This window comes from Perna viridis, chromosome 4, assembly GCF_037379345.1.
Source record: "Perna viridis isolate PV_CMFRI_1.1 ecotype Kerala chromosome 4, ASM3737934v1, whole genome shotgun sequence".
In the NCBI taxonomy this organism is placed as follows: Eukaryota; Metazoa; Mollusca; class Bivalvia; order Mytilida; family Mytilidae; genus Perna; species Perna viridis.
Window position 1 is genome coordinate 3,344,994 of NC_142448.1, and position 23,767 is coordinate 3,368,760.

The window sequence follows — 23,767 nt, forward strand, 5'->3', positions numbered from 1 at the left end:
TTAGTAACCACATGGTGGTCACATTATATCAAAAAGGAAAGCCAAAAGCAAGATACTCACACATTCTTTAAAAAAAATGAATTGGGCACAGGTTCTGTTAGACTTGACATCCATAAAACAATAGTAGCACTCTAAAATCTAAAATGACCAAAATATGGTGGATCAAAATAATGTTTTATTTTTGATTTGCAGAATACACAAAATACAATGCAAACAATTCACGTAAAAAAATTACAATATAAAATAATGCTACAGCAGATTATACAATCAGGTTTTGGGGAACAAGGCAAGACAAGGGAATTAACTCTACTGGAATGGCACTGGTTCCCTCATACTGGTAACTAAGACTAGATCAGCACCAATTTTGATTATTTGTGTTTTACACTCATAACTACTTTGATACAATAAGTTAAAACAAAAAGGATTGTCAAGAATTATAACAACTGAGTACAATGTCAACCTCATTAACTTCTTACGTACTTATTTATGTAATTAGGTCAAATAAAAATGGGACAAATATCACAGAAAGTCAGGAAGAAACAAACAAAATCTCATATCTTTTTCAAAATTTAAAAAAAACAATAAAATAACAAAGAAAATTTTGAGAAATCTGGTCCAAGTGCCACAAAACTTGAAAAATGACTTGAGTGAGAAAATTGTTGGCTGTTGAAGACGTCATCAATTTCCAAGACATTGAGTTAGTATGGAAGTTAAACATGTTCTCAGGTTTATCTATTTTTGAAGTTTTGTGGCAATCAAACCAGATTGTACCTTAAACAAAGTGATGTAACTACTAAGTACAAACAAGTTTTTCTAAGAATGCCTCAGGGTTTATGTGATGGAAGTGACTAATAATGAGTCAATATTATATTCAATCTTCAGCAGGTGCTTCCTCTTTTTCTTCCTCTTTACTTTCTGCTTCCTTACTTTCCTGTGTTTCTTCCTGTAATAACAAAGTAAAGTTATCTCAAGTCTGTTCAACAAAATTGAGTGGGTTTTAAACATACTTTTTTGCCACAGGAGAGTTACCCTAAAAAGCAAAAAAATATGAATGGAGACATATTCTTTAAAAACTCATTTAAATATTCTATGTATATATATATATATATATATATATATTATTTTCTGTTGAATTGAAACAGACTTGAATGTTCTCTAAAGGTAGTTCAAGGATTATTAAGTCAGCAAATAGCGAAAATTCCTCTCCAAACAAAACTTACATCATTAAATGGTAGATGTGCAGTAAAAATATCATCAAACATATTCAACTAAGACTTCAATAACAAAATCAAACATGCATACAAATAACAAATACAAAGTGTTTCAATTAGTGCAGCTTGATAGAACCACAAAAGTAATAGGTTATATGTACACTATTTAACAATACATTTCTGATCTTGTATTGGTGTTGTAAGACTGACAGTGCATACCATCATTATGCCATTATTATGCAATATTTTAATGTAAATTTTATAATGAAGTAGAGAAGGATTTCTTTGTGTTTTGAGATTACTTACTACAGAGTTGTTTAAGCTTTGTCCTACTTAAATAAAGAGAAAAACCGACAACTGACAACAAAACTACAGCACAACATGCATGTAATTGTATAAAATAAAAATCTGTTTCCTCAGGTTTAAGGTTATACCACATAAACAAAAATTAATTACTCATATAATAGTTGTTGATAAACTGTTCAATATCGTGATATTTAGACTGCCCACAGTACAGCGGTATTGACTAAGACTAAGATAATGACTGAGCCGTAGGCGAGGTCATTTTCACTGTCACAGTCAATACCACTGTCCTATGGGCAGTGTAAATATCGCAATATTGACCAATTCATCAACAACTACTATGTTTATTTCATTGAGGAACCATATCCTCGATTTTTTTCAGAAAGCCATGCAAATCATGTTTCTGCATATTACATTGACAACTGCTTGATCACGAATGCGTTTTAATATGGGGATGCAATACTAGTGAATATGCAATTCAGGAATACATATAAAGAAGGATAACTCTATTACATTTTTTTTTAGAAAGATGACATCAACACAAATAAAAATATGACCTTTTGTATTCTTATCAAAGATATTTACTGCCATCTATTTTAAAAATATAAAAATTTATAAAAAAAATTAATAAATAAATTCAAATAAGTTATTATTGAGAACTCGGAATATCATATTTATCTCAGTTGAGAGAAAATGTATGTTGGCCAGATCTTACCAAATATACTTTATTATTACACTTCTTCACCAGAAAATATCGATTGTAATGAAATTTGTGCCAAGTTTTTAAGAAATCTCAAAAATTTCTATGTGTATTTTATCAATTTTGAAAAAGTGGATAGGAAACTGAACTTTATGTCAGTCTCTTTCCAACTGTTAATAGCAATATCAGTTAGAGTTATTTTAAACTTATATAAATGCAATAATAGAGGATTTAAACATATTTTATTGCAAGTAATTAACAGTATTTATCTAAAGTCCCTTAGATATTTTGGAAAAAGGTAATTTATGTGCTTTAAATTGAATCATAAACAACATTGTTAAGTGATGGATCAGTTTGCCATAGATAAATTGACTTGTCAATTCAACTCATGTATGAACATTAATATCAAATTATACCTTCTTTTCCTCCTCATGTTCCTCTTTTTTCTCTTCTGTCTTTTCAACTGCTGATTCTGCAGGTTTTAGTGCCTCCTCTGTTGGTTCTGGGGCTTCTACCACAGGAGGTAGTTTACTTGATGAACCTTCTTTTAATGCTCTTTCTGCATCAGCCTGATACAAGGTAATGCGAAGTCATATATAGAAATGTTTAGTGTAGCCTCAATTATGCCATAAACTAAGTTGACCATTATTGTTCATTGTATTAGTATACCAAGCAACATAAAAAGTATAGCATATGTAGACCGAAAAAGCATGGTTTGTTCAGTGGATTTTTTCTACATCATGAATCATCTAAATCATCTTTCTACCAAAGACAGTGTCTGAATTTTATACAGACTGGCACTTGGAAAGATTTACATTTCTTTAATGGTTATCTAATGTTCAAGACCAAGGCTAACTAAAGATGTTTTGAAGTTTTTTTTAAATCTCTTTACTGGTTCTGTTTCCATGATTTTACCAATTATAGCCAAGCATTTCATTATTGATATATCAGACAAAATAATATAATTTAAGATTGTATTTGAAATGGGCACTTTGCAAGAGTTATTGTTCTTGATTTGGTTTGATTCGGTTGATTTTAGTGGGAAATAAATTTATGGTTGTCATATGTGAATTATGCAAGAAAAAAATGTGCTGAATGTAAAACATGCTATTTTTTTTATTGTGAGGTACACATTTTTATTTACATAAAAATTGTTCTTCAAACCTTTTTCTTGTCAGCATCTTCCTTTGCAATCTGTTCAGCTTCGATCTTTCTCTTTGCCTTTCTTTCTTGTTCTTTCTCAAAATTTTTCTTCTCTTCCTCTAACTGTTTCAGTTCTTTCACTTTCTGAAAAAAGTAACATACACATGTACATGTATAAATGTACGAGGTTATAGTGACTTTCAAGGGTATTTATAGTACTGAGTTCATTCATTTTTTTTTGCTTTGTGTTGTAATATCTGGATGTATGAAAACATGTAAAGATTATAACCATACAGGTTTCAGTTCTTGATACAAAGTAACTGCCATATTTTAATTATTTTACCTCAGATGCATAGTTCTTATTTTCCATGAACTTGTACAACCACTGAGCGACATACTCTACTGGATCTCTTGGTCGTTTTTCTGCTACTTCAGCCAAACATGTTGTTAAGCAGTCGCCAAGATGTTCTTTAAGGAAAGCTGTGTCCATGTTTTTCTGTCAACATATCATAAAGTTTGGTTTGATAACTAACAAATGCAACTGCCAATTGTCAATTAGAAATGTAACATAGACCCCATAATTATATTGAACTTGGGGTATTGATTTATTGAGAGTACATCAGCGGTATGATGGCCTACCTGTGTTGAAGTAGGTATGTTATTTAAATTGTCACTGAACTGACTTTGCAAAAGGATTAATTCTTTAGCTGAATCAGGTTGTCACTTGCCTGTCACTAAGAAGTCCAAGGTTTGAACCTTGATGGCAAGAGAATGATCTTGTTACCTCACCTAATCATGTTCTCCTGTAAAACTTACAGGGTCATGAATGAGCAAGTTGTGTTAAGAGTCATTTACGGTACGAAGACTCTTGACGTGGGGGAAGTGTGGCAGGAAAGCCTACCTAGCCAGTAGTTGGTAGTAGATTTTGATATGCAGTTATTTAATTGACTATGGTATAGGATTAATTTTTCAGCCGAATCTGTTTGTCACTGGCCTGTCAGGAAATTAACCTCATCCAATCTGTATTATTGCAAGCCTCACAGTTTTTTTCTCCTTTGATTTTTCAAACTTATGAAGTGTTATGTATTTGGTTGATTATGGGTCAGTAAATGGTGATTAGCTATATCAGGTTTAAGATTAATGTTGTTTGCACAGTCTTTCTCACGACCATCTGTTGATTGATCTAAGCATCACAGGATAAAGATCTACAGGTTAATTTTGATAGAAATTTATGACACTATCCCTCATTGACAAGTAAATATTTTGGTTTGATTGAACTTAAGAAAGCTAGCAATTGGTCAGTTAGAATTTTTATCGTTTTTTTGTAATTTGTGGGAGGAGTTTCTGAATTATTTGGATGACATTTTCCAGACTTTTTGAGTGCCACGGTTTTTCCTCAATTTTGCCAAGAAAGAATTTGAAGATTCAAGTTCAACTGTTCTGCTTATGATGTTGATAATAACCTCACATCATAAGAAAGGGCACAATGGCGGAGGGGTCGAAAGCAGAAATAAAAAAAGGCACTGCATTTGGAATTAAACTCTTAAATGTTTTACGAATGAAATTTTACTGGCAAATTACTCAGTACATGTACGCATTGACATACATACGTACATAAAAAAGAAAGAAAGAAAAAAAAACATTAACGAACATAGATATGATACAGTTAGTTGTTTCAGAAAAGTGTTTTCAATTTGGGGCTTCTAGATAAATCTTATTTCCCATATTTAGCCTCTTCATTGATTGATCCAAAAGGGGGCAGGGCCCAGTCCCCCCATAAGGTCAATAAAATTCAGTTGATAACATATATATATATATATATATATAGGAAACCACTGGGCCATGACAGAGCCGGCTCCCTTTAACACCTCTTTCATGTATCCTAACTTATGAACTACATACATGAAATGACACCTTCTGCTGGTCAAAGCTCTCAGAAAAGGAGCACTATCTTTTTATTTCTTCTGGTGTAGATTGATATGTTGGATGAAAGGATTTGTTTCTGTTATTAGGTTAAAAATTTATAAGTTGCTGGATCAGATCTAACTTTACATGTTTTGACTTTATACTTCATTTTCTGTTAGACTAGGGGGAAACAATCTTCTTTCTGAGTACAATTCTCTCAAAATCTTGTTTTTGATCTTGAACTTTTGAATTAAGCTTATTATTTAAAACTTTTAAAGGAATAGTCCCAAATTTTATATATTACAATTATTACTTGTATGCCAAGTAATTTTTTTCTGAATCAGAAAATACCTTGCACTATTACAAAATGTGCATGTAACAAAATTTGAATTTCATTATTATATTTTCAGCTAATAAAATGTTCTGTGTAATAGATGTCAACTTTGAGTGAAGATTAAAAAAGAGAGAAGTAAATGAAATGTGAACATTCAGTGACCAATAGAAAACATCAGGTAGACAAAAGATCAAAACATGCAAGAAATTAATTTGTCAATTTACCCTGTAAAGCACTTGTGATGTCAGTTACATTATTGCAGAACAATTGTTGAATATGCAACAACAGTTCCTAAGCCTATATGGCTATACAAATGTATATAGGCTCCTGGCGAAATACTGGAGTAGGGAAAGCCTATATATGGGCTCTTTGGCACAGTAAAGGTTAAATAAATAAATATATAATTTTTATTTAGAGTTGGCTTGAAATAAATAATAATAAACATAAGCTCTATTGAGCTTTTGATCGACATATTTTTAACAACGTGTCCCAGTTGTTTACAGCAAAATCTCGCGCATTTTCGTCTTGAAGGCAAGGAAGCCCTACATAGCAGTGATTAATATTATGCAGAGCCGAAAGGTAATTAAGACCAACCAAATATACAGTTCTTAATTCATATATAGATTCAAATTAGTAGTTTTCTTTAAAAATTCTTTAAAAAAAATGGGTCTTGTTCTAAAAAAAAATAATAGCCAATAACTTAAGTTTGTTTGTAAATTTAGCTACAATCAGAAAGTGCAAGTAATTTCGTCTATATTTTTCCATTTTAGAAATATTAAAGTTGCTAAGACATGTTTTAACAATTTCAATACATACCTATGAGGTAACTAGTATTTTTTTAACGGAAAAAAATATATTCATGTGTTGGTTTCCAACCGGATGTTTACGCATAGCCTCTAAACCTCGAATCGGATCTCAACTTCCTTAGAAACCGTCTGAGCGTCACGTTGTCAACTCGATATCTGATTTAAGTGGGACAATCGATAGACAGTGACAGGCCATTTAACGATGCCGGCGGAAACAAGCGGAAGAGAAATGTACAATGTAATTGACGGCGATGAGCCGTGGAAAGGCAGAATGCTTTTTACAGGTCAGCTTCAACGATATATTTTTATATGCAAATTAAACATACACAATACTCAATAGACAATATTTATTAGCACAAACACATTTACAATTACATCAAATGGTTATGGCATAATACAATACAAAATAAATAAAAGTACATAATGTATATATTTACAACACAATGCCAAAACGACGAATGTGAGTCACATTTTCAATTTCCCCAATAGAATCTATATAATTTATTGTTTTCTCTAAAAAAACAAAAAAAAAAGTTTATTCTATTTGGGAAACCCAATCCCACATTTGTTTGATTGGATTACCTACCAAATTGCCTTAATGAACATTCTTGGGTTCAAGGCAGATTATTTAAGATTGACTGGACGAAGTCGTGTCAGTTGGCAAGTATAATAATAATATTGTCACATATACGAAGTTGTAGGTGAACGATGCTAGACTTACTGAGGCTATACTGTCTTTTTAAGGAAAAGGCTCTCGGCAATCTGTTAGGTATATCCTAACATAATCACATGTTTGTAACTTGGTATAACTTTAGGCACAGATAACCCAACTTAAACCACTTTCAACACTCCTTTTTCACGATCGTGAAGAATTGACTCAAAAGCTTACTCTGAAATTGGCTTGAACCAAATGTTGATTCTCAAAAATTCCAAGACCTACTTGATCTTTTGGTAGACCTTTTGTTTTATTCTATAAAAACCTTTGATTTTTTTCTGCTTACACCACGCTACCACATGATCTTATTATTTCTAGTATGAGGTCAATCAAAGGCTTATCTAGTAGAAAACAAAACTGATTTTATCCAGAAAAAGTATTCAGAGTTTAATATAGTTAGAGTAGTTGAATCATTTCAGGTCGACAATATTTTTGTCGTGTTTGGAGGACAGGTGATCTGGGACAACAAAACATTTGGATACTAATGGGAACAAACTGTGCGCAAATCTTGGCCAATCTGTTTCCATATCCATTTGAAGCTAGGCTTTTACAAGGGCTACTACAGAAAAAGAGAAGTGACTGTTTCAATTTCAACTAGTTTGTGACGTAATATCTCTGAGTAATCTCTATTTCATGTATATTATACATACATTTGATTTACACAAACGAACTTGAAATTAAATAAAAAAACAGATACATTTATTCTGATTTACAGGTTGTTAAAAACCGAAATTTTATGACAAATGTGATGATTTTGACTTCGAATTGTAAATTATCCCTTTATAAGTTACAATATACCAATATCGTCTATGGAGTAACCACTTCACAGTTGACCCGTTACTGCCGTATATGCTATTTGTAAACTGGCTTTCTCGGCAGAGAGATAGGGAGATAGAGAGAGGATACGCTTCTAAGACAGAGATATGTTTTTTATTGTTATCTATACGGCCTTCAGAAGAATATGTGTCATAATAACACCACCCCCTCTCCCCGCTGTACACTGTTCTCCTCAGAATATTTACACGGAGTATATATACTTATTGCAGTGAAGTAAAGTCAGATCTCTATGTTTGAGTCCAAATTTCTTTGACAATATATTGGTCTGAGTCTACACTTAGTATGATTATTTTAAACTTACATGTAACTGCATGCAAGACTTAATTTTTGCAGTGTACGTCAGGCATTCGACAATATGCTTAAACTACTGCAAGGTTAATGTGAAGATATTTATCTCTAAACTGAGTTATGATTACGTCATACATTATTACCGTTTTGCGGAAGCAGGTAAAGCAGGACATGATATCATATCATAATATTGGTTATTCCTCGACTATTCTGGGGAAAGGTGAAGCTTGTAGGAAAGGACTGAAGTATTATACTTATTTCATCGTCAATCTTATTACTTTTTTTAAAAGTTAATATTCGTAAGTCTGTTTCTGATGCCAATTGCACAACTGTACACTGTACAAAATTACCGACTTTTGACAGAATTTTTCGACTTGTATAAATTGATTTGATTTTAGGTCCTGATGGAACAAAAGACCATAATATAAAGATTGACGAAGAACACAGACAAGTCGGTATTGGTAAGATGTCACGGGAAGCAACCAGCGAAGCTGACTACTTGTGGAGACCTGCCACCGGTACACCTTTCCATAAATCTAGGAATAGTAAAGTAGGAGAGGTTGGATGGGGGGTACCAAATTACAGTGATTGGAGAGCCCCTGGCACGGGACAGCAAATCATGGTACTTGTTTGAAAAATAAAATTAACCGAAAAGACCTGTTTAAATGATATATATCTACTTTTCAAACTCTTAATTGAAATTCATAGTGCATGTTTTGATTTGAATAGTTAGTAAGTTAATGGGAATATAACTGTCTTTTAAAAGAATAAATATTGTTATTAAATGCTTTTGAGGGTCTTGGTTATATTTTTGCACAACTATTAGCATGCAAAGTGAATTGATTATATTATTTCAGTTGGGTAAATTCAGACAATCTTGTGAAGATAGGCATTCACATCGTTATCAAAATGCTTGGTAAGTATTTATATTATCAGACAAATCTTACGTCATTGATCGGCATTGAATTTTTTCTTCCCTATTGAGTATTACTGAATGTGCCTACACATAGAGTATAATAACCCGCGACTGCTTTATAGTATTGTATAGTATTTTTTGACAAAAAAAAAAGATTTTCGTCTTCATTTTGATTAATCTGTTTTTTTTACTGGTCCACAATTAAAACTGGTATTTTTAAAAGTTTTACGTAATTCATTATCATTATGCGGCATATTTAGGTACCCTGGACCACAAGAAGAATTACCAGAATCCAGCGATGCAGCTCAAGTAATGAATGTATATCGACCAAGAACCACACAGAACACAACAGGTAGAACTCGTTCCTCTGGAATAATGAGGTTCAGACGTACACCATCGGCTACCATGACAACCAATTATTATCCCTCCCGACATGTACACTCAGCTGGAGCACGAAACTTTTATACTAGACACAATTATTATACACACACACACCCATCAGGTACCCACATAGGCTTGTTGTAGGTTATTAGCTTAGAGCTCTTGCACGCGTGAATGGTAGAACTGCTGCTTTAGATGAATTAATCATGTAGTGTAAGAAAAAACGATTAGGTTTGTATACTAAACTGTTTCCTGATTCTTCTGATATGTAGAAAAAAGAATTAAATTAACTTGCTGCTTTCCAATAAATCATTTACCAAATTCAACTGCAGATGCAACAATCGAATGTCGTACCTGGTTTCACGGTATATTTTATGATATTATTCATTTAACTGCCAAAAAAGTGCACAATTGAATCCCTTTCACTTAATGAATTCGCGATAATCATAGCCACGACACTGTAAATTCCATTTAAATGGTGTTGGCCAGTGATTAATCTAATCTTGTGTTCTCGACAAGTGCGTGTTACATTCTAAATACTCCGTTCATTTGCATAGGATGCTTTAAAGGAGGGAATAATTAGAGCAACGACACAAAAAAGTTGTGGATGTCCTATTGCAATCAGCCTGTCTCTCTGTTCTCCCATATTCGTGCGTCCATCCGAAGCAAAAGCATTTTGTTCATGTGCCAATAATCGAAAGAGGTTGTGACCTTTATCATTAGGTAAACTAATGTCTGTGCATCAAACAAAAATCTCTTTTTCTTAATATGACAAATTGTGTCCGTTTTAAAATACGCTCTTTATTCTGTCATCCGAGTATTAAGACAACCTCAAGACAATATGTCGTATATATGTACTAGGGTTATTGATCTTTGACCTTTATGTTTTTGTCAAATTTAATTTACGGTGGGTATCAGTGAGAGGGTTTCCATCTCATGATACCTAGTTTTGCTGACTGGCATGAAAGTTTTCCCAAGCTATTCATATACAGTACTGTCTAACTGAAGTAGGCTAAGTCTTCTCCACCCAATGACAACCGATGCTGTTTATGTAATGTATAGTCTAATTGAAGTAGGCTAAGTCTTCTCCACCCAATGACAACCGATGCTGTTCATGTGCAGTAGTCTAGGTCTCAGTATCGTATTAATTTTCCCATAGACTTCTATAGTGAAGTGCATATTTTTAGGATTTTTTAAAAAATATGTAAATTGATTCAATAAAACTTTCACTTATGCAGCATTTCTAAGGACATGTGAAAAAATAATTTCCCGCAAAGAAAATAGGGTGAGTCCACGAAGATTGGACAGAAAAGTAGTCTTGAACTATAAATAGCCATTTTCCCTACTTTCACTTTCGTTTTGCACTCACCAAACCAACCTTTTCAGTGGAACATTTTTATGATATTATGTTAGATTTTCTTTTAAAAAAGTTCTTCATCTTACAGTGTGATGTTTGCTCTATTTTTTAAGTCATTGTTCATGTCTTTTGACAAAACATTGGTTTGTAGAGAGGCAAAAAGAAAATGCACTATATTTTTATGGCATCCATGTTTTGACGTACACCCGCTCAGGGATATGCAATACGATACTGGTACCTCTAATTGAAGTAGGCTAAGTCTTCTCCACCCAATGACAACCGATGCTGTTTATGTACAGTAGTCTAATTGAAGTAGGCTAAGTCTTCTCCACCCAATGACAACCGATGCTGTTTATGTACAGTAGTCTAATTGAAGTAGGCTAAGTCTTCTCCATCCAATGACAATCTTTGCTGTTTGCTTATACTCTGTTATGTAATTACATATACTTGAATACATCTTCTACAGATAATAGTTGAAAATGACTGGATCATCATTATATTGCACGGTATCTTAAATTTAAGTAGAGGGTATCATGGCTTTAAAAGAAGATTATTCCATATAGTTTGATGCACACTAAAGTGTTAAGAGACTGACCATGTAGAAATCAGGCAGATCCTTGATATTGGAGGCACAGAATTAAGTCTATTTGTGTGTTTAACTCACCAGAATACCAAAAAGGCAATGGAGTTTTCTTTATCGAAATTGCATTACCCAGAATAGTTTTGATAAAAATAACCCCAAACAAATCAGCTTAATAATGGACAGATCAAAGAACTATGTCCCTTTATTTTAAAGTTTCTAGTGATTTATTTTATTATTAATACCGTTTCAGTAAATTACAAAACAACGTTGATTTCTTAGAAAACATGGATTTGTGATCTTTATTTGACATGGGCCATACACAGCCTGAGTCTTACAAGGAAATCCTTAATTTTTAAAGTTTTGAATTTATTTTTTATTTAATTATTCTGTTTCATTCTTTTTTTATTATTTGTCATATGCGAAAAAGACACTTAACTCAATTGGTGTGCATCAAAGTATAAGGTGTTAGATATTGTGTGGTGTGTGTTCTAATTTTTGAAGTTTGATTTATCATAACTGTAACCACCTTTTCCCGAGTGATAATTGGATATATCTGATTCTTAAAATGAACATTCTTTTAATACGCACATGTAGATAAATTTTAAAGTAATTGTACTGTTTTTGAACTTATTATTAAGGTTGTTTTTTTATCATAGTTAAATTAAATGTTATTAATGTTTATTTTGATAAACCTAATTTAAATATTGACGGTTATAATTGATATTTTTAATAACAACCTTGTTTAGAATTATTATTAATTTTATTTAATAACAAGATTATTGTTACAGATCAAGAAGCTGCCCAAGAAACATCAGACACTAATACCAGTGCCCAATAGTTAATAGGTAAGCCGAGATTACTGGATGTCTTCTCCATAAACGGATATACAAAAAAAGTATTCAAAACTTAAAATATATAGTTCAATAGTTTACAATACGGTTATGTACGTTAATCAGCAAGATAAAGACTTTCTACTGATCTAAAGACACAAGCAGAATTGCTCATTTGGCTTATAATAAACGGAAGCAACTGTTGATATGGAAATACCATATATGATTAGCGACGTTTAAAAAAAACATTCAACTTAGATATAAACATTGCAGATTTGCTTGCTATTTTCAAAGAAAAAAAATTCGGTTATGTTTCCTGGATAACTCTTAAAAATAGTAATCAAGAGAACCAAGATTTTGGAGGAAATCAGAAGAATGTAATCCAGGTACAAAGACCAGACATGGAAAACAGACACAACAAAGAACATTAAGTAACTAAAATAATACATACAAAGTAGCAAAAGTAAATGACCAAATCCAAAGCATGGACCAGGTGTACAGGTAGGGTCCTCAGCTTCTCTAGAAATACTTGCCGAGTTGCTCATAAAAAAGTCAAGTCCAGGAAAAAACGAAAGAGGAAAGGAAACTCTGACATCTTGAACAAATCAGTTCTCATGGTGCAGTTGGATACATTGTAAAGATCCATGAGTTCATGATGACGACCATAAAATTTCTGTAGTGATGACTTTAATCTTGTAACAACATTGAGATAATTTTAACCATTCGAACTGAAATGCCCTTCCCATGTAATGGGTTGCAATACCCGTTCTTAAATGTGGGTTTCTGAAAATTGTAATATATAATTAAAATGAAATGAAATATTATTCACGTGTTATGTATATATATTTTACAGGTTAGTAACTGATGAAACCAGTGCAATAGTTACATGATCTTCGATGCCACACCAGTATTACTACAAGGCTGATTTCTTGCACCAATGACTGTTACATTATTTATGAACACTTGTGTTGTTTTTTTTCACTGCTGCTTGTTGTTATGTTTATGTTGTGCTAACTAGATATTACTGCTGTCTTTCATTGTATGAAAGTTTTTCTATTCTATAATCAGTATTTATTTATAAGGATGGAAGAAGGTTGAATGGCGTTTTGCATTTTATATTCATATAGAAGAGGGTTTTAAAATTGCTCGTAGCTATTTTATATTTGTTACTTGTTGGTGTTTTATTTTATTTTATGTCACATTTTCACTAAAAATCTTAATAAATGAGAAAGTAATTTCTAGTTTGCATCAAATTATAAAGGGGTACATTGTTTGCATTATATCGTTTTATATATTAATTAACTACATTAGTAATATCATGGGATTAATAGGGGCTGTAGATCACTCTTATTTAAACACGAAAGAGACTGGCCGGTAAGCTCAAATTATTGTATGACCCGGCTAAAGTTTCATCAAAGTTATCACTGTACTTTTATGCTGACACTTATATGTATTCGAAAATTAGCCATGTAGATTTTAAATGTGGACTTTGTCTGTTAGAAAACTACTCGACATCAATTAACATCACAGCTCTGTGGATATTACTGAGAAAAGTCGCTGCCAGCCTCTTTGCATGGTTCTACTTTTGTATGAAATTTGGGTTGCTCATTTACTGAAATGTAGTATATGTATTTTTCTTTGCTATGTCTTTGCCGTTTTGTGTTCTGCTGTCTTGATAATTCACATTTGCTCATTTACCTTCCAAATGTTACAAGTCAAATTAAAGAATGTCACATCACTGTAAAAACAAATGATTTGGATATAGTGAGAATTTGATATAAAACCCACTCTACACCTAGTTACCATGAACCCTTTCGACCTTTTCGATGCTGTGTCTGTAGTCTGATGGTATAAATTTCTTACTAGTACTTGACTTATTTCATTGGATGTATTATTTGTTAATCCGAGCGCTTCAGTACTTTCTATCTTTGGTTATTAAGTGCAAGGTCATTTGTAGATTAAGTATGATAACCAGCTTTGTACGACATGAATGCGAGACTGGAATTTGCATAATAAAGTCACCATTTCTTTACACTGCTAGATAAATCCTGTAACAAAGAAGTAAAATGTTAATATTCTGTGTAAATTGTGGAGAAAATCAAATGAAGCATGCAGGGAACAATCTCTAATATAAAATTCTGTCAGGTTTTTGATTTCTGATCATCAATAACTCCAACAAAACAAATATCAATTAAGAAATTATCTGTTAGAAACAATATCAACCCCTGATTGTATTCCCCTATATATACTTTTTATGTTAATTTTTTGAAGGACCACACTGAACATTGGTCTAGTAGCACGAGAGACAAGCAAATGGTAAAAGCAATTTATATTTGATAAATATCCTTGTTATGTTCATGAAAAATTTAAATACAAAATCAGAAAACAGAGACCGAAAGAAGGAGTAACAACATCTAAATCAACACAAACAACTTTGAGTATTCAACAAAGACTCCTTTCAAAACTGTGGGTTAAGCTAATGTTCATTCAATCTACTGAAAAATAGACATACTAATTGTTCCATTCAGTCATTACGGTAAGGATCTAACAACTCTCCAGGTTACTTACTGTTCAGATGACGTTTTCAGATTACCTTTTTAAGTTTTAAAAATAGTACTCAATCATGAAAGCTGAAATCTGATTGGGTGATCAGAAAGATCACTTGAATGGGAAATAGAAAGGGGTCTTGTTACAAATGAATGGATCTTATTTTGATAAGGTTGAAGTTCATCCGAAGGGCAAGAATCATCTGCTTTATCAGTAGACTGCTCATGTTCATGTCGATATATTACGGCTCTAGTTCATTTAAAGTAATGTTTAAGCAAGGTTAAAGTGAAATCAAAATCGACTATGCTATCTCTTTACAAGCTGAGCCTAGTAGCATGGACTCTCTTCCCAAACTTCACAAATCACCTTATATAGTTGATTACAAATTTTTGTAACTAAGCTTATGAAAATAGTGGAATTAATTGCATTTAGGAGTGTTAAAAACTCGCTTGAAGAGCTTGATAAATTACATGCCCATGTGGGATCTTTCGAATCTGTTCAAAGTTTTGATTTTTCAACTTTATACTCTGCACTTCCACATAATCTCATAAAACAGATATTCACATATCTTATCAAATAAATCCGGATGTGAATATATTTGTTCGAATTCTTTTAGATTATTTTAACTAACGAAAAACATAACAACTATGTCAATTAGACTTCTTCTGATATGGTTACATCACTGAAATTCTTGTTAGACATCATTTTCGTACACTTTAGCGAAACCGTTTATCGTCAAGTTATTAGAATGCCATTGCGGACCAATTGTGCACAACTTATTTCGGACCTCTTTCTGTACTGTAGAAAAAATATGATAACGCCTTTAGAAATTTGGACGATATTTTGGCTCTAAATAACAATGACTTCAATATCAATACTAAAGATATATATCCTGTTAAACTGTCTTTGAATGAAGCTACTATTGATAATAAAGAATGTCTTGATCTTAGTATTCCTATCAATAATGGTCAACTTAATATTGAAATTTACCATAAAAGGGATTATAATACATTCTCTATTGTCAATTATCCGTTCTTAAATGAGGACGCCCCTTGTCACCATCATTTAGTGTTTACATATCACAACTGGCTCGATTTGCTCGTATTTGTAACAATGTTTCGGATAAAGGAATCTTTATAGAACCGAGAAATTACTATATCAAGATTTTCGATATCACAAGCTCGTAAAAACTCGCAAAATTGTTCAACTGATACAACAAACTCATTTTCGAATACAGATGTACTTGTAAAGGATTAATATGTTCATGTATCTCCCACCTTTTGTTTTATGGTAATATTCTACATAAAGCACCGAAAGCTTTATACACACCCAATAAGTGAACTAAACCGTTGAATAGGTTCATTCGTAAGGGATATAGTTACCATATTGTTGTCAAATTGTTAGGGATAGCGGTTTTTGGTATTAACATTCATTTTGATTCGCTCATAAGGTCTTTACATAGAAATTACATGTAAAACACTACATTTTAAAGCAGTTTTTGACATGACATGGGTTGTGTCCTTATTGTATGACATGATGTATCATGATTCTCAACCCCGCATGGGAAGAATTGGAATTGATTTTATATACGATGGGGACATAACTTTTTGTTGGGGTAAACTGGTCTGGAGCTGGCATATCAGTTAACCGCTAGTGGCCCTTAGTTTGTACATTTGTGTAATTTTATATTCAGTTTCTTTATTTCCGTTGTATAAAGGGACTCTCAGACCTTTTTGAACTGATTTTAGGTGTGTTTAATTGTGTAATATTTTTTTTCACAGTGCCCAGATTTTAATGGGAGAGGGTTGTGATCACGCTGAAGTACTTTAACACCCTCGCAGTTTTGCGCCTATATGTCTGTATGTCTGTATGACTGTATGTCTTGTTTTAACCTTTAGTTTATCTTTGTGTCACTTGAGTATATATGGACTACTCATTCGCTTTAACTGTATATAATGAAGCCTTTTGGGCCAGCTGCAGCCATCCCTGTGGTATGAGGGTTTCCTCATCGTACATTGAAGACCAATGGGTGGCCTTGGGATGACATCCTCGTCGGGGTGTTGTCTCTTTAACATATTCACCATACCTATTCTCGTTTTATAAAAATTGAAAAAGAGAAATAAATATAATTTCATATTTTTTTACGTTTCAGAAGAATGTTCATATTATGTCATTAAGAAAGTAAGTCAATATTCAAAATTACAGTATATATTTTATTACACTTACGATGAGAAACTTTCTGATGACCATTATTTAGCATGGAGCATTTGTGACAAATGATATGGGTAATATACAATAATTTTTAAAACTTAGTTAAAGTAATACTAATTAATAACAAAAAATAACAAGTCTTATCGCAATTACTGTTGAGAATTCTAAATGCGGATACGTTTAAATGAGTAGCAATAGCTCAAAACATTTAAGGAGCGCTACGCACAATTCAGACAGTAACTATTAACTGGAACTCATACACTAACATTCTTGATCAGAGATCAGGTAAAGGTAGTTCTGAGGAGGACAATGAAATATAGTTATAGACACCTTCATAACATTTTTGGAGGTGAGCGTTGGAAATGAGAAGTTATGGATAAAACAATCAACACTAGGTGCCATGGATGAAAGAAAGAGTAATCAAGGGAACCAACCAAGACTATAGCGGAAATCAAAAGAATGTAATCCAAGAAAAAAACAGGTATTGAAAACAAACACACACAGCAAAGAACATAAAATAACCAAAATTATACATAAAAAAATAACAGAAGTAAATGAGCTACTCGGACTCGCTTAAAACTGGCAGCATAGAATAGGTGCACCTGTATGGTGTAAGCGTCCTCTGCTTTTCTTGAAACACCTGCCGACTTCCTCATAAAAAATCATGTTCAGGGTAGACGAAAGGAACACTACGACACGTTGAACAAATCAGTTTTCATGGTGCAGATGGATACACCATAACAATCCACGAGGTCATGTTGACGACCATAAAACTTCTGTAGTAATAACTTCAATCTTGTAGAAACATAACCCTACGTCTCAGAATGTGACGACTACTCACTACACTGCTCCATCGGATCAAATTGATACAGGGAATATAAAGTAAACGGATAAAATTCCCAACGATGTTAGAACTGTCAAATTCGCGTTTTTGTGCAGGCGGTGTTGCCATAGATGTCACAACGGTACAAGTTCGAGTCCCACGGAGGGAACGACCAAAAATTTGCGCAAATTTGACAGTTTTAACATTGTTGGGAATTTATATATATAGCTCCGGGGAACTAAGATTCCACTATATAGATCGGTCACTGCAGATAACTTTTTGACAATTTGTGGAAACAGAGGTAAAATGAGACATTTATACAAGCAAATCCAACATTTTTTCCTGTAAAATGTATTTTTCAAAACCTTACATTATGGAGATCGAAGAAAAAAGATAGATCTTATTTTCTATTTTGTCATGAAAATCTGTAGTCATGTTAACATAATAAAAATATATATCATTTTTCAGAACAAGTTTTGGGTGCCTTAATTTACCAAAAATCGTCAGTGTTATTTGAACAATTACAAGATTATGATAGGAGAGTATATCCTCTAATTGCAGTAGTGGACGGAATTTTTTTCACGATATAAATTATTAAAAGAATCATCAATAAGTTTGAAATGGTTTTTGTCATTGAATTCTTCAAGTACAGTCAAAAAGACAAAGCGGGGTATCGATATCTGTTGTGTCAAGCTCTTTGGGATTATTATGATGGGTTTAAAAACAAATCGGAAATGACTAAATGGCATATCAAAATCAATTAAAGTAGGATTTAAGGACCCAGTCACAAAGGTAGTTCTCTCTTTTAATGAATCATCGAGCAGCGGGGCACAATAACACCACCACCTGTATTTTGTTCATGCATCAATTTGTTAAGGAATAAACATTAACCATTGATAAACGATACAATATGTTTTGTCTATCATCCATTTGATCCTATTTTATGTTACATACAGAGGTCGTTGTCATCTGGGCAAGGATATCATTGTATTGTTTTTGTTTGTAGTGTATTCAATAATAATTCAATAAACTTAAGCAGGTTATAGAAATAAACATAAATGGCTAATTTATAATTTATTTGTTTTGTAATATTAAAAAAGCTTTCTTAGAGGCATAAGGCAAACCTAGTTGATAATTACGGAAAGATAAGTATTAATTGAAACAAATTATCAGTGTCTCTAATATGTACAATGCATTTCTAAAACTAAAAGTGATTGGCGATATGCGTTGTCTTGATCTTATGTATAAATCGATGTTAGCTTGGAAACACTCAGAATTAAGGGATTTGACTTGATTTTGCCAGTTCAATAGTCACTCGACCCCGTTTCAACCTTATAAGAGCCAATATACATTCCAATGATTTAAGATCACACGTATCTTTTATACGACATATCAGAATATCAATTATGCCAATCTGATTCAATACACTTATTAATGTCATTTTGAAGTGAAGTCAATAGAAAAAACCTATTAAGTAAACGATCAAAATTGAAATACCTAGAGATACTACCCACGTCATGATAACAGTGAATTTAAGTTACGCTGATACTGAACAATTCATAATTCGTCGATTTACGAGGGTTCTACTTGAATTTCTGTTTTCCCTCACTATTGATACTGTCTTTTTAAGTTTTCGTTAATTACATTTTTTAGTTTCTTTTCGAACTCGAGTGAAGGTCACGAACACGAGCACATGTTATGAATGAAGGTCAGAGCTTTTGCCTCTTACAAAAAGTTAATATGGTATCAAATCAAATCAAATCAAATTTTGTAAGCTTTCTCTATTTATTTATTTACAAGTTTGTTCGTTCATATAAAGAAACGGAATATTTCTTAGTTAAGAAAGTCATTCTTTTTTAAATTCAATAATGATTTGTTTCGAAACGTCTTAATTTCTGTAATTCTGATATTTGGTTATCAGCTTCGAAGCCAATGCAGCAGTAAGATGAACAAGTAGTGGGACGTGTATTCTTAACCTTTTTTTTCAAACTGAAAGACAATTTAAATCCTAATTTCACACGTCATCGTATTATACTTTAAAATAATTTCACGCTCCTGCACTAAGTCCTCTATCCTACATAATAACACCTAGATGAACTGTCCCGTACTACCATACATCGTGTACTAAGTTACAGTCCTAGATTAATCCTACGAGGAGGAATGACCCGGCCAGCGAAAGCTAAATTTTTATATAGCCTAGCTGGCCGAGTGGTCTAGGGCGCAGGACTTAGTGCAGGCGGTGTTGCCATAGATGTCACAGCAGTACGAGTTCGAGTCCCGCGGAGGGAACGACCAAAAATTTGCATCGCAAATTTGACAGTTTAACATCGTTGGGAATTTTTCAGACCTTTCTATACGTTTATATATCTTCCCTGTATCAATTTGATCCGATGGAGCAGTGTAGCAAATAGAGTCGTCACATTCTGAGACGTTTGTATATATATATATATATATTGTCATTTGACAAGTACGGTTTGTCAGTTTCTTGCCATCTCTACACCAGTTTAGAAGTTAATTTTACATGTGCACCATGTGGCTGATGTCATGTGTTGATTTTCTATCATATGCATTTTGACAACTTATAATAGACAATTGTATTAAAGAAAAATATTATTACCCGAATTTCCCTCCTCTATGTACTGTGGACTATCGGCAATCTGGTGTGGGGTGAAATTGTTCAGCATGCAGAGAAGGACCTGTGACGAAATGTTTTAGGTTTTTGACATTCACAACTTTGAATACTTCTTCACAGAATTTACTGATTGGATTGTGTAACTAAAATTTGCTTGAATGTTCCCTGTGGTGTCTCTATCAATCTTGGTGTTGGGACATTTGCTACGACAAAAATATCGTCAAGAGTCCAATTTTAAATTGTTGCTTTAGAAGGCTAAACTTCAAACCACAAGTGACACAGATTTGGTATCCTTGTACACATCTTGTTAAGTCTGTACACTACACATCATGTATGTCTTTACATTCTTCACCAAATTTGATATAGCAGCTACATCTTCATGCTCATTGATCGTTATCAGAACACCTTCATTATCAACTGAAAAATAAAGTTACACTTCAAGTTTTGGTACAGGTATTTCACCTATATATCCAAATCGTCTCACAGATTTTTTTTCAAAATTGTCTATTATTAAAAGTTCATTTAAACTCTCACTACATGAATGAAGTAAATTATCCAATCCATCAATATTGTCAATGGAATGAAACATTAAAATATTTGTGTTTATTATAACTCAAACATATTCTTGATCTCGACACTGATTTAATTTCATTTCAGGGGTATTGAATGAGCTGATGCATTTCAAATCAAATGTGTGTGTATAAGTAGAGTCGGCCTTCAAGATTTTGTTGTCTAAATTGTTTTGAAGACTTTGACGACATTGTCTTGTTTTTAATACTTCTATTCCACATAATGGGTTTCATTACAATGTACCTTATAAAGTTATTGATAAAACTTTGTGTATATAAAATAAAACTTACCTTACATGAGATATGACGGAAAATAATGACGGAAAAAATTTCGGTACATATGTATATCATGGCCATTTGTTTCGAATTTCCTTTATGTTCATCCATATATGCGAAGTAAAGTCGGATGTGAGTCTGGCTACACAAAATAAGCCTGGCTTTCGTTTCGGCACTCTTGTCTTTGTTTGCAAATAGGAAGCATTCGTTTGGGACATATAAAAAGCTTTTCTATAAGCATTTGTATTGTCTAAATATTGTTCGGTAATCCACTTATGCACAGAACGTATGTGTCACTTTAACCAACTTCAAGGACTGTAAATACATTAAACGCATTGCTCAACAACAACAACAACAACAACAAAACAAACAAACAAACAAAACACCCATTAATATCGAAACAATCGATTATGGCCATGTGCATTGATTTGGCGGTCATTTTGAGCTATAAATGATGCCTATCAATCTCTTAATAAAGTCGTACATTAAAAGTTTTTCGAAAAAAAAATGTATATTTATATACACGTAGAATTTATTTATATGACTCTTCTTCGATTAAATACTTGGGTCGATTAACACTTGGGTCAATCAATTAATTACTAAAAATAAATCTCTTTCAAACTAAACTAAGAGCGCCAATTATTTAAATATGGTATATGTAATGGACATCTCTATCGAAAGAAGTACCATTCTTCTTCAATAGAAAACAGAGGACCTACACGCGTGTTTGTTATCAACGCTGTTGCGAGAAGTGAATGAATAATCAAGGGGACCAAGGTTATAGAGGTAATCAAAAGAATGTAATTCAGGGTCAAAGACCAGACATAGAAAACAGACATACACAACAAAGAACATAAAGTCACTAAATCACACATACAAATTAACAAAAGCAAATGAGCAACTCGGACTCCACTGGAGCATGGACCAGGTGCACCGGTAGGGTAAGCGTCCTCTGCTTTTGCTTTTCTAGAAACACCCGCCGAGTTGCTGTTTCAAATTTTCACTAAAATTCGCTTTACTAATTTACTTTTAGTTTTGTGTACTTTTATTTGCTGTTTATAATTATTTGGTATATTGTTTTTGTCCTCGTTAACCTAATTTTAAAAATCACAATATGATTTTTGCATTGTTCAATTTACTAATGGTATAGTTGTAGGTTCTTTATTTTCGTTATCTGTTACGATCTACAGTATTGTACTAGGTTAGATAGTTTATAAAGTAATATAGGAACTCCTAGCTTCTGATTACCACAATGATGTAATGACGCCTGTTACTAAACCCTCGTCTTGATACATCTACTGTAGACCTAATTAGCAGAATGATCCTACAAATAGGAACGTCTCAAACATTTGTTAGCTGTTAGCAGAATGATCCTACAAAAAGAAACGTCTGAAACATTTGTTAGCTGAAAAGAACGCAATTCCATGTTAATGCATCTTACATTAAATGATGTCAAGACAAAATGACTCTTAAATGGGTCTTATTTTCTGTAAAAAGGAGAGACGTGTAAAATAACGGAACAAATTGCATTCGATATATTCTGATTACTGTAGATTCGTAGAAATATTAGTGCAGAATTAGTCTTGGTTCTTGTGTTGTCGATAGACAGCAACTATAGGTGGTGACTGGTTACTTGCCACAAGATTTTTGGAAGATTTATTGTTATTGCTCCTCTGTTAATGGTTGATTTTGTTTTTTTTTCTTTATTTGTTCTAATTTTAGATTCGAGTGCTGTCGTTTGTTTTTGTCTCGGTTTCGTACATCATCTATAAAAAATTTTCTTATGCAACTTGATATCATCTTGAAGATCATTATAATAAATACAAAAAAAGGTCAAACGGATTTGTTTTACTTATTTACTCGTCCTGAAGCTTCTACAACATTCTTAGTTGATATTCGCCATCTTATTTTCATTACTTTGAATAGTTTATGAACATCATTCATTACTTTGAATAGTTTATGAACATCTGTTACACGACGAAAAAACTTGGTAAGTGATTGGGATACACTCCATGAGTAACATCATATTTAGTAATAAAAATAAATATCACTGTTTCTCTCTTTTATGGTTATATGGGAAGAATATATTTTGTCAGCTAAACACTAATGCAGATCCTTCTAACAATTTCAATGGCAAATTGGAATGTCGCATCACATAAAATACTTGCATTTGTGTTACTTTTCATGTTATTGTCAACTGTAAAGATTATCACCATGTTTATGGTGAGCTTACGTCAATAAATAACTGGATTTAGTTTTTGTAACATTCGCCTTAACACATAACATATATACCATAATGTATCAATAACAGAAATACTCTCTAAATCAATGTTACGATTGTTCTCTATATAAATTTTCTTCTGAAGTCATCTTCTGAATAAGTGGACGATTCATAATTTA

General features: G+C 32.6%; 2 protein-coding genes and 1 long non-coding RNA gene across 6 annotated transcripts; 1 reads left to right on the forward strand and 2 right to left on the reverse strand.

The window, feature by feature from the left end:
• Positions 1-155: 155 nt before the first annotated feature.
• LOC148618470 (uncharacterized) lies at positions 156-6,546 on the reverse strand. Its single transcript, XM_088577455.1, has 5 exons — positions 6,413-6,546; positions 3,701-3,853; positions 3,379-3,501; positions 2,631-2,783; positions 156-943 (listed from the first exon to the last, which is right to left on the reverse strand). Exons 2-5 carry the CDS (start codon positions 3,845-3,847, stop codon positions 872-874), a joined length of 495 nt encoding a protein of 164 aa, XP_088433581.1. The 5' UTR covers positions 3,848-3,853; positions 6,413-6,546; the 3' UTR covers positions 156-871.
• LOC148618471 (protein SPMIP2-like) lies at positions 6,508-13,545 on the forward strand. 2 transcript variants are annotated; one of them, XR_015921381.1, is made up of 7 exons: positions 6,508-6,686; positions 8,641-8,864; positions 9,100-9,158; positions 9,419-9,510; positions 11,363-11,402; positions 12,268-12,324; positions 13,163-13,545. XR_015921381.1 is itself a non-coding variant. In XM_088577454.1 (6 exons), exons 1-5 carry the CDS (start codon positions 6,605-6,607, stop codon positions 12,315-12,317), a joined length of 507 nt encoding a protein of 168 aa, XP_088433580.1. In that variant the 5' UTR covers positions 6,510-6,604; the 3' UTR covers positions 12,318-12,324; positions 13,163-13,545. The 2 variants fall into 2 exon arrangements, 1 of the variants encoding a protein (XP_088433580.1); XM_088577454.1 differs by lacking the exon at positions 11,363-11,402 and having other exon boundaries at positions 6,510-6,686.
• A 134-nt stretch (positions 13,546-13,679) lies between these two features.
• On the reverse strand, positions 13,680-23,267 carry LOC148618472 (uncharacterized). 3 transcript variants are annotated; one of them, XR_015921384.1, is made up of 4 exons: positions 22,616-23,267; positions 21,383-21,682; positions 20,508-20,939; positions 13,680-14,357 (listed from the first exon to the last, which is right to left on the reverse strand). It is a non-coding gene; the product is annotated as an uncharacterized LOC148618472 (long non-coding RNA). The 3 variants fall into 3 exon arrangements; XR_015921385.1 differs by adding an exon at positions 16,749-16,942 and having other exon boundaries at positions 21,383-23,267; XR_015921383.1 differs by having other exon boundaries at positions 21,383-23,267.
• Between the last annotated feature and the right edge of the window lie 500 nt (positions 23,268-23,767).

What these genes read in the sequence shown, in the direction of transcription:
- LOC148618470 (XM_088577455.1), bottom strand. Translation starts at nt 3,847, where the DNA reads ATGGACACAGCTTTCCTTAAAGAACATCTTGGCGACTGCTTAACAACA. An exon ending in AAGATGCTGACAAGAAAAAG is followed by an intron (nt 2,784 to 3,378) that starts GTTTGAAGAACA and finishes ACCTTGTATCAG; the next exon opens with GCTGATGCAGAAAGAGCATT. An exon ending in AACATGAGGAGGAAAAGAAG is followed by an intron (nt 944 to 2,630) that starts GTATAATTTGAT and finishes TTGTTATTACAG; the next exon opens with GAAGAAACACAGGAAAGTAA.
- LOC148618471 (XM_088577454.1), top strand. Translation starts at nt 6,605, where the DNA reads ATGCCGGCGGAAACAAGCGGAAGAGAAATGTACAATGTAATTGACGGC. An exon ending in AGGCAGAATGCTTTTTACAG is followed by an intron (nt 6,687 to 8,640) that starts GTCAGCTTCAAC and finishes ATTTGATTTTAG; the next exon opens with GTCCTGATGGAACAAAAGAC. An exon ending in CATCGTTATCAAAATGCTTG is followed by an intron (nt 9,159 to 9,418) that starts GTAAGTATTTAT and finishes CGGCATATTTAG; the next exon opens with GTACCCTGGACCACAAGAAG.